Genomic DNA, 14,403 nt, shown 5'->3' on the forward strand with positions numbered 1-14,403 from the left:
TCTCAGGGGAGCCTGCTGAGAAAGCCCTGGCCCCTGGGGTCATCAGCATGTTTGCCTAAATCTCTTTTTCTAGGAAAGTTTGACGGGTTTGTTTCTCCCTTACCAAGAGAGGAAAAGCCCCAAGACATGGGAGATCCGCGGGACTCTTTCTTCAAGAATAAATGTCTCTGCTTGCAACGAGAAACTCCTAGGCTGTGGAGTTTCACGAAGGGTGGAGACAGTGGGAAGCAGATTGAGTCTTGCTGTGGGAACCATCTCCCCAGGATGTGGGAATGGGCAGATGGTTTGAGGAATGGGTGAGTTACCCATGTGCTTTCCCACCCTTCAGGTTCACCAGTACTACAGCTGTCTGCCAGAAGAGAAAGTCCCCTATGTCAACAGTCCTGGAGAGAAACTTCGAATCAAGCAACTATTACACCAGCTGCCACCGCATGACAATGAGGTAAGGGGCTAGAGGGGCCTTCAGAAGCCTTTGCTTAGAACTTTCAGCAAATTATTAACTTTTTCGTCATCAGAATGCTGTGGTCAGTGAGATCCCTGAGGAAAAACTTGGGCAATTAATTTTAGATTTTAGTTTCCTTAATTAGAGGTAAAAGAAGCTGTCAGACATCTTCTGGAGAGGGTTACTGAAAAGCAGAATCTTACTGTGGGGTTGATTTGCCTCTGTGCCTGGTACTATACTAACTACTGGGGGCAGAGAGCACTGAACTTTAAAAGTTCAAGTCCAGGTTTTCTTAGTTGAAGAGTAGGCGATGCCAGTTTCCTGAGCATGTTAGATGAATGAGATTCCCTGGGCAGTTCAAGCCCAGCACAGACTTTGTGACTCTCTTAGATTTTCAGCATCTTTTCTTAGTAAATGAGTGTGGAGGTTTTCCATGTTACACTGCTGTAGAAGTTACGTGTCCAGATTTGCAGCTGTGAACATCTGTGTTTTTGTTATTTCCAATCCAGCTTGCCAAGGTTATCCTTTTTACTCCTGAAAGTATGACTTGCAGATTGTCTTTTTTTCTGAACCCAGACAAGGGCACTCTAAGCAGGCATTTATCATCTTTGAAGTCAAATTTGATCCTAAAAGGAAATTTGTGTATGTGTTTTTAAAAAGTCATCATGCTTGGGAGGTTTAGGTTTGCAAACTAGAAATTAATGTTCAAGTATCTGGTTTTTAAAAGTAGTGATCCTATAGAATCCAGTTGTCTACTTAACTCTAATTGTGTTTTAAAGAAAGCCATAATTTCAAGGTAAAAGGAGAAATTTAAAACTCCTTTAGAGAGCTGGACCCAGCTTTTTACCAGCTGCCCCCACCCACGAGCTCAGTCCCTGAGGAAATAAGTGTGTGGTTTTTTAGTCTTTATCTTCCCACATTTGAATAAAAGGAATAAACCAGGAGCCTCAAAAATTAATTTGAATAAGCAGAGCAAAAGCTTAAAAACTGAAGCAACTCTCTAGAAAGGGAGTCACAATTCCCCTTCCTGTTGTTTATTTCAGACTTCATGAAACATTTAAATAATGCTTTCTCCTTTAAAGAGGAAAGCAAGCATTGTAACCTGATGCCCAGGTAACTAATTTGAAAGTGAAAATGCCAGTTTTTACAAGCAGGAGGGGTGTGCCTGTGTTTCAAAGCATGTCCATAAATTGTCAGTGGTGTAATCGTATTCTCTGGGTTATTCAGATCATGGCAGTACATTCTCCACATGAAGACTCTTTTTTTTTTTTTTTTTTACTTGATAGAGGAACGTGGTCTGCTCTTACCTGCTCCTTTCTGTTTTTTCATTGTTATTTCTGTTTATGGTTGACTGTGATTTCATGAAAATAGACCCTTCAAATTTTTTCTTCCTACTGGTGAAAATTGCTTACACATGACCCAATGGACAGATTTGTCCATTCGACATGGCCTCTTAAAGGACAAAGGGTGATTCTAAAGTAAATAGTTGATCATGCCCTTTTTCATATAGGTTAGACAGTTTTGATGTATACAGCTGCAGTGGTTTTCAACTAGTCCTAGTTCAAAGGTTGCCCTTTGACCATCTGTAGGACAAATCATCCAGGCAATTCAGTTAGTGTTCCAGATGTCCAGATTATTCTGAAGTAAGACAGAGGGTGGGATTAGATCCATGTGTCCAAAGATGTCTAGATCCATGACTTTGGGTGGTACAAGGACATGGCAGTAAATAATACTTAACCATATAATGAGAGACGCTCTCCCTTTTTTAACTGTATTTCATTCCTTGTGGCTGAGTGATCATGGGGGAAATTTCAGTTTGGGTGGGCCGGTGTCTCACACCTCTCCAACTCCTACTGATCTCCATTTTTAAGTAACAGCATTGAGAACCTCCGTTTTAGAATCTCCTACAAGCAAAAGTAACCAGCTAGAAGCCAACAGTATGGTTTTGTTTTCACTCTTGTATTTAGTTTTATGACTGCCCTGTTTTTTCACAAGTGATATTGCTTTTCTATTTATAGTCATAATATACTTTCTTTTCAAGTAAATGTATTCAAGTAAAAAAAGAAATGAGTTAGTTTTTAAAACAGTATTAACTAAATAGTAGTTCAAGATTACAGCAAAATTCCCAAGGTGTGCATAAATAAAAGAGAGAATGGGAAATAGCAGATTTGAATATCTTTAATGTCTGTCCCTTAATTTTTGTGAGTTTCTGTGTTGAACGAGAAGGAAACTCTCTTATGCAAGTTGTTAACCAAAGCCCGGTGAGCAGCCCTCTCCCTCCTACACACAGAGAAACACGCAAGTACTTCCTGAGAGAACACAGAGAGCTCTGAACCAAATTCTCAGTCTCACGCCTTGGTTCCCATCTCATTTTGGGAAACAGACGCCATGAGCGTGTTGACCACAGTTCTGGCTCGTTGGCCTGGAGCCATCCTTTGGTGTCAGGGATCATTTCCTTGGGCCCATGGAGGTGAGAGTGAAAGTGAAAGTGAAGTTGCTCAGTCCTGGCAGACTCTTTGCGACCCCATGGACTGTAGCCTACAAGGTTCCTCCGTCCATGGGATTTTCCAGGCAGGAGTACTGGAGTGGGTTGCCATTTCCTTCTCCAGGGGATCTTCCCAACCCAGGGATCGAACCCAGGTCTCCTGCATTGCAGGTAGATGCTTTACCATCTGAGAGTGAGAGTATGATGATCAGTTTGAAGATCTACATCAGTTTGTAGAAGAAGGAAGTCCCAGATGTTGACTAGCAGCAAAGCTCTCCCAATGACGTGGCTCTCAGTGTGGTGAGCAGAGAGGGGCAGTGAGCATGAGAAACAGGTACCAGCCACTGGCCTGCCTGAGACTTGTGCTCCAGAGTTTCGAGCCTCTAGGAAGCTCTTTTGATGGTCAACAATCTCGGGTAGACACTCACCTAAATAGCCCCAAGCCTGGTGGTATTCAGGTGCCCACCAGGACACCTGAGAGTGCACATGTGTTTAATAAGAAAAAAGTCTGAGGCCAGGGCTTCAGGAATCCTCAGGAGCAAGAGATGACCACCCCACCACCCCCAACCTTCCTGTGTGTCTGTCCAGGTTCGCTACTGCAACTCCCTGGACGAGGAAGAGAAGAGGGAGCTGAAGCTCTTCAGCAACCAGAGGAAGCGTGAAAACCTGGGCCGTGGCAACGTGAGGCCCTTCCCGGTCACCATGACTGGAGCCATCTGTGAACAGGTGAGCGCATGGTCTGGGGTGTGCTCGGGAGGTCACTCAGGCATCCTTTCCCTGATTCATTCACTCAGCATTTATTTTCTTGAGAGCCTATTTGATAGGCCTGGGAGATACAGCTGTGAGCAAAAGGTTTGAAAGCTTGGTCTTGCCCTTGGAAGGAGTTCTGTCCTAGGAGAGAAGTCAGACAATAATGTCAATAAATAAGAGGAAAAAAATGCAGTGGGGAAGAGAGTTAATGCTGGGAGTGTGAGGTGGCTGTAATTTTCAGGGAAGTGGCTGGGAAGGCTCCACAGAGACAGTCAGGAACTGAGGGAGTGAGTCATGTGATGGCAGGGGAAGCGGGGTGTGAGAGAACAGCACGTTCAAAGATGCTGCGGCAGGAGCGTTTCTCTTAGGGCCCAGGAATAGCAGGTTGGCCATTGTGGCAGGGCAGGGGGGGCAAAGGAAGAGAATGCACCGGTCAAGTCCAGTTTAATGGAGAGCTGTGTCAAACACTGGAAGGAGAGAGAGGGCCACTGGAGGGATTTGAGCAGAGAAAGGACATGATGGAATATTATTTTAAAATGAGTGCTTTAGAAAGTGGAGTTTGCCTGGACCATGGCCACTGTCTTTCCCAGGATCATCCTAGGACCAGTGCCCTTTAAAGAGGTGGTAAATGGTCATCTCCTTGGGTCTGAAGATTCTTTAGCAAAGTGCATGGACCTCCCGCATTCTTTCTCGGACCTCACTTAGTTGAGAGTTTGGGTTTGTTTTTTCTTCTAGTCTCCTGTAGAGTGCTCCGGGCATGGTGGAGAAGGGTTTCTAAGAAAACAGGGTGGGAATCAGGCCTGCCTGGGTTCACCCTCCCCGACCTCTTGACCTCCAAAAGCCTTCTGGGGCAGATGGTCATGTACTGAGCACTTTTCTTAGCCCTGCTGCTCAAAGAGTGGCCCCATCTAACTCCTTAAGCACTTCAGGGACCCATTCAGGCACAGATTGCAAGAGGATACATGACCTTAACTGGTGAAGAAAAGGCAACATACTATGTGAACAGAGGGGATGCCATTTATTGGGGGGCCCTTTTGGGGAGGGATTTCAGAGAGAGAAGTTTGGAAGGCTCAGTGGATGAAATGGAGATGCTACTTAACAGGGGAGCCAAAGCACCGGAATTGACAACAGGGGTCCTCATCCTTGACACCCACCCCTGAGATGCAGGTGGTCAGAGTTTAAGATGTGAGGTTCTGTGTGCTCCATTCAGAGCCTCTACCACGCTTGAGTGGGTTCTTCTTGACCAGCCTAGAAGGGCTCACCTGAAGTAAAAGGGAAGTTGGGCATTTCACAGGCAGATATCGAGAGTGACACAGAATAGTGATGACAGCATGGAGACAGAAAGATGTACGTTTGACACATGAGTCTGCCAGGCGACCTTGACCCTATTACTTTTCCTAACAGTTTTGTCATCTCCAAAATGGGGGTATTGAATACCTAGGTCGTAGAATCATGGTGAGGGTGAAATGGGATTCTGTATTGTTACAGTAATCAAACAAGGATGCCATTAGACTGGGGTGGCTCTATTGCCTTGGTAGCCTGTATCAGCAGACCAAAACCTGAACCAGTCAGGGTACCGGAATCTGAGAAAATGACACTGAAGAACAACCAATTGCAAGCAGCCAGCTGGGCTTTCCCAAATAAGGGGACCACTTAATCTCTATAGTCACTGAAATACTTTCCTTGCTTTTACTTCCATGACTTCTCTATAAAACTATCTCCCTGGGTTTCTGTCCCAGCCACCTTCAGTTTGATGCTTGCTACCCAATTCAAATCAGTGTTGGAGCAAATAAACTGGAAAGCTTTAATGTGCCCCCTGGTTTATCTTCTAACAATACGCATACCTCAGCTGTACTAACGTTGCCCCACAAGGCAGGGGTATCACTTTCTGTAATGTAATGTCTTTCTTATGTCTGGTCACTTGCATGAATCAGCTCCCAGAGACTACTCCATGAGACCTGGACTTAATTTTCTATGAAGCATCTCAGTGCTTTTGACGGCAGTGTGTGGGAAAGGTCTAGGGGTGGCCTTTCTGCTCTTCAGACGTTGCCCCCAGAGTCAGCCTCTCAGGTCGGGCTGGACTCTCAGCCCAATACCATGATCAGCAGAAAGCCTCCCCCAGACCTGTTGCCTCACACTTTATTGTTCCCTCCAAGACCCTTGGACTCTATTCATTTTATCTTAAGCCCAACTGTAAGCATGGGTTATCATGGATTTTACCTTGCTCCTTTCTGGGCAGGGGAAGGAACTATGGAAATGAGTGAGAAGATAGGAAAGGGAGAAAAAAGAAGTCCTTGCCATAGTCTGGCCTTAGGAGTAGTACCTTTTCATTTGGGACTGTGTACAAAGATATCAGAGGAAGCAGGCCAGAATCATGCCTGAGAGGCTTCTAGAGAAACCTAGATGGTAAAAGGTGGGCATGTTCTTATGAACCCACTCCCCTGCCACCCTAAGTGTAGGCCCCGCCAGCTCCCCGAGTCCCTGCAGGCTTCCTTCTCGCTCCCCCACGCCACACTCTTGCTGCAGGCGTTTGACGTGGCTGGGCCTCCGGCAGGGAGTTTGCAATGTCTCAGAGATAATGAGACCTCCGCTCAGTTTGCTTCCTGTCAGCAGAGCTCTTCTGTGTCACTGCACTGACAGACTTTGCCTTTCTCTCCCACCTCTGTGATTCTTTATTTTCTCAGTGACAATGATCTTCATCTTAATTGTAGGCCCTAGGAAGGGATGGTGGGGGTAGAGGGGCAAGAGAAACCAGCCTGCCACGTGTTTATAGCAGGTAGCACAATAACTCGTTTGAAAGTGAGTGCTCAGTAACGAGCTAAGGATGCTGGCAGTTGTGTATCTTTTCCTCATGGCGCTGAGAGCTGGGGGCTGCTGTTCCTCGTACTGACCTGTTTCTGTTCACCTCGCAGTGTGGAGGCCAGATCAATGGCGGGGACATCGCTGTGTTTGCATCACGTGCCGGCCACGGTGTCAGCTGGCACCCACCCTGCTTTATCTGCACCGTCTGCAATGAGCTCCTGGTGGATTTGATCTACTTTTACCAGGATGGGAAGATCTACTGTGGCAGGCACCACGCAGAGTGCCTGAAGCCGCGCTGCGCAGCCTGCGACGAGGTCAGAGCTGGCTCCGCTCACTGGGGCGCGCAGCCCCACTGTCACCCCGGGCTTTACCTCAGCCAGCACGTTGCCCTGTGGTTCCTGCATGGAGGAAAACCGCAGGCCTCTCCAGCCTCTCCTATTAACTCTTTTGAGAGCGGGTCTGGCCCCATCCCTGTTTGCTAGAATGTCCAGGACTGTGACCTGCTTTGCTGAATTGGACAGTCTCATAGGAAAACAGTTTCTAGGGCACTAGGTCATTTCAGAACTCTTAAAAAAGGGGGAGGGGGAGGGATTGTTGTGGAGCTTTCAGTTTCAGCCCAAATCCAAGGGAGCAGTCATCATTAGTAATAATGTGTCATTTCTGAATTATCTTAAAATCTTGGGTTTCCTGAGATTCAATGCGACAGATTAGGATGAGAAGAGAAGAAAATGAGTAGCATGATGTGATTCTCCCATAATCTATGAAAGTCCTGATGAGGATTCCAGGGCAGGTGGCTGCTCCATTAGGATCCTTCTGCCCCATACACTCACCCAGGTCAGAGAGCAGACTGGACCCAAGGTTCATACTTCGTCTTTCCTCCCAGCCAAAGTACACCCAAGTGTGGTCTGAGAGCTGAAAGGTAGAAAACCTGGGTTAGTATAAAAGTTGGGAGCAGAAAGGAAAATGTTCTAAGCTTGACCGATTTTACAGGAATAATTTGGGGAAAAGGTCTTAGGCAGGGGGTTCTTCCTGTGCAAAATATACTTTTGGTTCTTTCTTGACCCTGTAAGGCTATGTGGGACCCTGTAAACGACCCTGCACTTTGTCACCCAGAGGCCACCGGTACATGGCATTTCTTCCTTAAAAACTGCCCATCAGAGACTCACTCTTCTAGGAGGAAATCTGTCGGTCTTAACTAATACGGATTCTCATGCTACTACTGATGTTCATAAGAGACGCTCTGAGCAGGTAGTCGGTCCAAGTTTGTGATTCTAGGCAGCACCTTTCCCTGCCTGCCTCAGTTGCCCCATCTGGAAGCGAGTGCTCGTAATACTTTATCTAATAGGAAATGAAGTAGGATGTTAAAGCACTTTGAAATTTTTGCTTATTGAGGTCTAATTCATACAGCATAAGATTTACCCTTTGAAGGTGTGCAATTCAGTGGTTTTTAGTGTATTCACAAAGTTGGACAACCATTACTACTGCCTAATTCCAGGTCATTTTTATCATCCAAAAAGAAACCCCAGATGCATCAGCAGTCACTCCCCTTTCTCCCCCTGCCCCCAGCCCTGGCAACTATTCATCTAGTCTCTCCATGAATTTGCATATTCTGGACATTTTGTGTAAGTGGATTAATGCAACATAGGACCTTCCATGCATGGCTTCATTCACTTAGCATGATGTTTTTGTGGTTAACCCGAGTTACAGCGTGTATCAGTACCTTCCTTTTTATGACTGAATAATAAGCAACTGTATATATCACATTTTGTTTAGCCATTTATTAATTGGTGGGCATTTAAGTTGTTTCCACTTTTTGACTGTTTTAAACAAAGCTGCTGTGGACATTCATATACAGATTTTTTTGTAGGCATATATTTTCTGTCCTCTTGAGTCTATATCCAGGAGTGAAATTGCTGGGCCATATGGTAGTTCTATGTTTAACTTTTTGAGGGGATCTAAACTGTCTTCCAGAGCAGCTACACCATTTTACATTTGCAGCTATCAACGAATGAGAATTCCAATTTCTCACATTCTCCTCAGTAGTTATTACTGTCTGTCTGTTAAATTATAGTCACCTGTGCTATGCTGTGCTTAGTCGTTCAGTCGTGTCCAACTCTTTGGGACTCCATGGACTGTAGCTCACCAGGCTCCTCTGTCCATGGGATTCTCCAGACAAGAATACTGGAGTGGGTTGCCATGCCCTCCTCCAGAGGATCTTCCCAACCCAGGAATTGAACCCGGTTTCCCACATTGAAGCAGATTCTTTACTCTCTGAGCCACCAGGGAAGCCATATAGTCACCTTAGTGGGTATGAAATAACATCACATGGTGATTTTGATTGGATTTTTCTTAATGGCTTATATGTTTATCTTTTCTTCCATGTGTTTGTTGGCTGTTTGCATATCTTCTTTTGGAGAGTAATGTCTCGTTAAGTCTTTTGCATATTTTTTCAGTTGGGTGATTTTCTTTATTGTGTCCTTGTGAAACTTGTTTAATATTTTGGAGTCTAGTCGCTTAGATCTGTGATTTGCACGTATTTTCTCCCATCCTGTAGTTATATTTTCACTTTCTTAATGATGTCCTTTGAAGCATGAAAGTTTTGATTTCAATGAAATCCAGCTTCCGATGTCTCGCTTGTTGCTTATGCTTTTAGTGTCGTAGCTAAGAAACCATTGCCTAACTGGAAACAGAGTTTCTGAAAATTCACATCTTTACTTTTCTCCTAGACATTTTATAATATTTTTGCTTTTACATTTAGGTCTTTGATCCCTTTTGAGTTAACTTTTATATATGGTGTGAGGTAGGGGTTCAGTTTATTCTTTTGCATGCAGTTATTCAGTCGTACCAGGCAGGTATATTGAAAAGACTGTTCTTTCCTCCATTGAATGTCCTCGTCACCCTTGTCAATCGTCATTTGGCCATAAATGTCTGAGATTATTTCTGCCTTGAGTACTGCAGTTTGTAGTACGTTCTTAAATCTGTGCTTTGAAATTGAAAACAAGTCTGTCTCATGGTTCAAAACAGAAATACCTCTGAGGGTTAGGCGGTTACCGTAAATAAAGGTGACTCATTTTAAGGTTACAGCAAGTGGTGAAAAATATGACAAACTGCAGAACTCATCACTCATCTGAAAGCAGCAACCCCTTTTATTGTCGCCATGCAGGAATGTGTAGCACACATTGCCAAATACTGTATTTTCAAAAAACACTCGGGATCCCAGGTGTTTATATGACGTTTCTCATTTAAAAAAGATACCATATATAATCCAAATTAAACAGATAATGGCCAAAATGTCCATGAGCTGTCAGCTGTTAGTCCTGCTCTATATTCTTTTTGTTAGACTATTCTTTGTCTGAATACACTGTGGTTAAATTAATCACTGGCCAGGTCAGAAACTGTTTAAATGTGCTTTAGGAAAATCCACATGTGGAAACTGATATAGGTATAGAGTAAATATATACGTATCTACTTCTGTTTAATAACTTGTGGGTGGGACCAGTTTTCCTACCGTTTTAGTCTGGGGCCCTCATAGCTCTCCTCCTTCACAGTGTATTCTCATGGCTGTTTCTTACCCACTGACCTTTTGGCCTCTCCCTCTGCAGATCATCTTTGCGGATGAATGCACAGAAGCCGAGGGGCGACACTGGCACATGAAACACTTCTGCTGCTTCGAGTGTGAGACGGTGCTGGGTGGCCAGCGCTACATCATGAAGGAGGGAAGGCCCTACTGCTGCCACTGCTTTGAGTCCTTGTATGCAGAATATTGCGACACCTGTGCCCAGCACATAGGTGAGGCAGCACTTGGTGCTCATCCTGGTCCTACTCTGACTGCATCTCCTTTGTGTCTGGTATAGTTAGAATCCCTTTGGTTGCAAGCAATAGCAATCCAGCTGATACTCCCTTAAGTGCAAAAGGGAATGTCTTGGTTCATAGTACCGGAGAAGCCAGGGAGGATGTTGGTTTCAGGTAAGGATGGATCAAGGGATTGAAGAGAATCTGTTTTTTTTTGTTTTTTTTTTCCTCTGTGTCTCAGCTTGCCTTCTGTTGGCATCATTTGGCAACAGGGTGCCTTCACAAGGTGTAACAATGACCCCCACACTTATACATACCAGCTTAAGCACTGTTCTCTAAAAAGGATGGAATCGTGACTTTTCCAGTATCCAAGTCAGGTCCTCCAAATAGAAATGCTATAGCCGGCCATTAGGTCATCTGTTCCACCCTAGAAAGAAATGAATAGGGGGTTCCTGTTGGTCTGACTGATTCATAGACCCACCCCCAAGGCGGGGCTACATGATGGACAGTCTTAACTACCAAGCAGAGGAGGAGAGGTCTCAGAGGAGGGGAAAATATAAACAGTTGCCTTCCACAGCCTCCTCAGAAAACCTCAGGGATCAGCAGAAGGAGGAAACAGAACGGTCCTCTTGGTAGGAAAAGATAGTCAAGGAAACCAAGTGGCAACTGGCATGCATGTCCTGAAAGAAATCAGCAAAATCCGACCCAGCCAAAAAACAAAGCGAGAGAACCTCAAATAGCTCCGAAGCTATAAACGCCTCAAATAAGTGGCAGATTTGAGATGGTGAAAATCATTTTCCCTTTTCAAGTAACGGATTCGTTCAGCCCTTCAACACTATTCCTGATCATGCAGCATCTGGAGCGTCTTCACTCAGCTCGCCTGTTCTGGCACCTTGAGAATGAGCTGCCCTTTAAAAAGAGAAGAGAAGTTGGCAGTGGATGAATGTCTCTGAGACCAGCAGCCTGATCTTCCTGTGGCTTGTGCAGTTCCAAGAAATCTGCCTGGAGGCTGCCAGCTCCTTACCTATAGTGGGGAGGTGTGGAGATCATCAGTCTGGGAGCCCGTTTTACCTCACGTAAAAGATTTTATCCGGAACAAAAAGAGGTGGCCTTGTCTCCCTGGTTCATCAGAAGTGATGCAGTCAGATGAAAAGTTAGTTCATAACTTGAAGGGCTTGGGTGCTGATTAAAATCACAGCTTTCAGACACCTACTATATCCTCAGGGGTCCTTTGTCACTGGAGGGTCCATCCCGTGGGCTCAGACCTGCTTCCATGGAGCCCTTCTGAGCTGAAGTCCCTACCAGGCCCCAGGATGAACAGTGCTACACCGACCTGGGTCCAGCAGCATTCCCATCTGGGAGCTGGGCTGTCACGAAAAACCCCCTTTCCCCAGCCCCTGAAATCTTCACCTCTTACAGCCTGATGCCTCAACCGGGTTCCCACCAGCTTCTGTTTCTCACAAGTCAAAGCGGTTAAACAGACATACTTCCCTTTATTCTGAGAGCTAGGAAAGGAAAAGACCCTGATTCTGAGAAGGACTAAGGGCAGGAAGAGAAGAGGGCATTAGAGGATGAGATGGTTGGATGGCATCATCAACTCAATGGACTTGAGTTTGAGCAAACTCTGAGAGATGGTGAAAGACAGGCAAGCCTGGTGTGCTGCAGTCCACGAGATTGCAGAGAATCAGACATGACTGAGCGACTGAACGAGGAAAGGCGGGTCTTAATCTGGACAAGGGGCTGGGGGTGGGACTCGATCAGGAGAGTTGGTGTGAGGTGCTGACCCAGCACGCTCACCGTGGCTCTGGGTCTACAGGAAGGTGCCTGCATGGATGAGAGGGGCAGAACGCGCAGACACCTTGCATACAGCAGCCATCCCCCTGCTTGTTAGTATTTCTGTTTCTTCTGTCCCTTTTCAGTGAGACTGAAAAGCCTCTCCAGAAACTGCCACTTAAAATTTTTGCCCAGCAGCTTGGAAGAGAGAAAATACATCTGTCACCATGGCATGCACACCTCTGTTTTCTCCTCTTTCTGTCCTCTTTAGCTTTGATTGCCATTCCCTTCTCCTTCCCTCTGAAATCCATAAAAAGACATCCATGCTTTATCAGAAAGGGGGACCACTGTGGCCTGCAGTATTATCACTGCTGTAGTTAAAATGTTGTCCCTGATTTATTTTTTTCCCTTAAATCCACTTTTCTGTAAAACGTACTTTTCCTGCAGCAGAGAAAGGGTGTGCTCTGTGTATCATGCATACCACAGTGTCTGGGTGCTCTGCTCTGACCATATTATCCAAATATTCCCTATTTATACAGCCGTGCAGCGCGGACCCTGCATCAGGCAGCTGTTGCCAGGGCAACGGTACTTTTGCCTGCACACAGCAGAGTAAACAGTCCTATAAACAGACCAAGGCTGTAGCAGCGGTAGACATATACACCCTCAGAGAAGTACTTAAAGGGCTTAGAGAGGGAATAAAAAAGGAACGCTTAGATGTGGAACGGCCAAGCCCTTTTCCAGATGTTTAGAGTTCAGGAGCAGTTCAGAGCACCATCTGACATCATTGATGTTTATCAGGGGCCACGTTCCTATGCCGGCTGGGCCACTTTGGAACACGCCTCATCCTCCGCTCTCCCCACCGGGAGCCAGCCTTGTGCGGGGCCTCCACTCCCAGAACTAGGCCCACACTGCTGCATCTGGGCGTGTTCCCTTGCAGGAGCGTGGAGAGGCAGCTGGTGGAGCACAGGCCATAGGAACTGGACTTCCCATACCTCTGACAGGCAGTGGGTGAGGCTGCAGCTGCTGGGGAGGCCACGCTGAGTTGGAGCTCACTGCGAGGACCCAGGGCAGCCGGGTGTCAGGTCCAGTTCTCGGGACGAGGAGGACGGGGATGGGGAGGACCTAGCCAGCCTCAGCTCTTTCTTGAACAGCATCCAGATAGCAGCCCTCAGGGCAAAGAGAGACAGGTGTTGAGACCTCATGAACACACAAGAAGACCAAGAGTTAGCAGAGTCTAAGCACTGACTCTATCTTAACTCAGTTCTCACAGCAGCCCCAAGAAGTAAGTACTGTTGTTATCCCTGTTTTAGTGTGGAGGAGACGCAGGCCCAGAGACGAGAAGCCACTTGCCTAGGGTCACACAGTCCTTCAGCGGCTGTACTAAGCTGATAGGTTTCAGAGTCTTTATAACCTGCTGGCATGGTGTGGGGCTGTGGTTTGAACCTGTATTTGTCTGAGTCCTGAGGCCTCACTCTTGAGTACTAGAGGGTTCTGCCTGCCTCTGCTCCCTCCAATAGCCTGGTGAGGGAAGTGTTTTTGTGGGGGTTTTGCTTTGTTTTAAATTTTTATTGAAGTATTTAGTCGCTTTACAATGTTGTGTTAGTTTATACTAAACAGAAAGTTAATCAGCCGTACATCTATATATATATACACATACTGTATATGTACATGTGTATATGTATGTATGTATGTATGTATGTCCTCTTTGGGAGGATTTCCTTCCCATTTAGGTCCCCACAGAGCATTGAGTAGAGTTCCCTGTGCTACACAGTAGATTCTTACCATCTGTTTGATACTTAGTATCAATAGTGTATATTTGTCAATCCCAGTCTCCCAGTTTATCCCACCCCCTTTCCCACTTGGTGACCATACATTTGCTCTGTACATCTGTGTCTCACTTTCTGCTTTGCAAATAAGATCGTCTATATCAATTTTTTTCAGATTCTACATATATGTGTTTATATATGATATGTTTTTCTTTTTGTGACTTACTTCACTCTGAATGAGAGCCTCTAGGTCCATCCATGTCTCTACAAATGACCCAATTTTGCTCCTTTTTATCGCTGAGTAATATTCCATTGTGTGTGTGGAGCTCCAGCTCTGGGCCTGCTGTTTCTAGCCCCATCCCCGCCAGTTCTCACTCCTCCTGGGGAAGTAGTGCTGTGACAGGGACTTGATTGAGTGTCTCACTCACCTTGGGGTGCCCTTGTGGCTTCTCCTGTCCCTCTAAATATCCCCTTTCGGTCCCTATAGCCTGACGCCTAAATAAACAGAGACCCCCTTAGTTTGGGGAGGAGCTCCTAGGAGAAGATCATACCTTACTCTTCTCTCTCTGGACCAGGGACATAAAGACAGTGAG

At 45.8% G+C, this 14,403-nt stretch overlaps 1 protein-coding gene across 3 annotated transcripts in view; it reads left to right on the forward strand.

The window, feature by feature from the left end:
- The window catches only part of PRICKLE2 (prickle planar cell polarity protein 2), a 349,584-nt gene that overhangs the window by 288,819 nt on the left and 46,362 nt on the right, over nt 1–14,403 (forward strand). For all 3 annotated transcript variants that reach the window (XM_061396478.1, XM_061396479.1, XM_061396480.1), the window contains 4 exons: nt 329–442; nt 3,516–3,653; nt 6,590–6,793; nt 10,082–10,268. In XM_061396478.1, the coding sequence (XP_061252462.1) occupies nt 329–442; nt 3,516–3,653; nt 6,590–6,793; nt 10,082–10,268 (643 nt within the window). The remainder of the gene's footprint in view (nt 1–328; nt 443–3,515; nt 3,654–6,589; nt 6,794–10,081; nt 10,269–14,403) is intronic.

Source organism: Bos javanicus, chromosome 22 (assembly GCF_032452875.1).
Source record: "Bos javanicus breed banteng chromosome 22, ARS-OSU_banteng_1.0, whole genome shotgun sequence".
Lineage (NCBI taxonomy): Eukaryota > Metazoa > Chordata > Mammalia > Artiodactyla > Bovidae > Bos > Bos javanicus.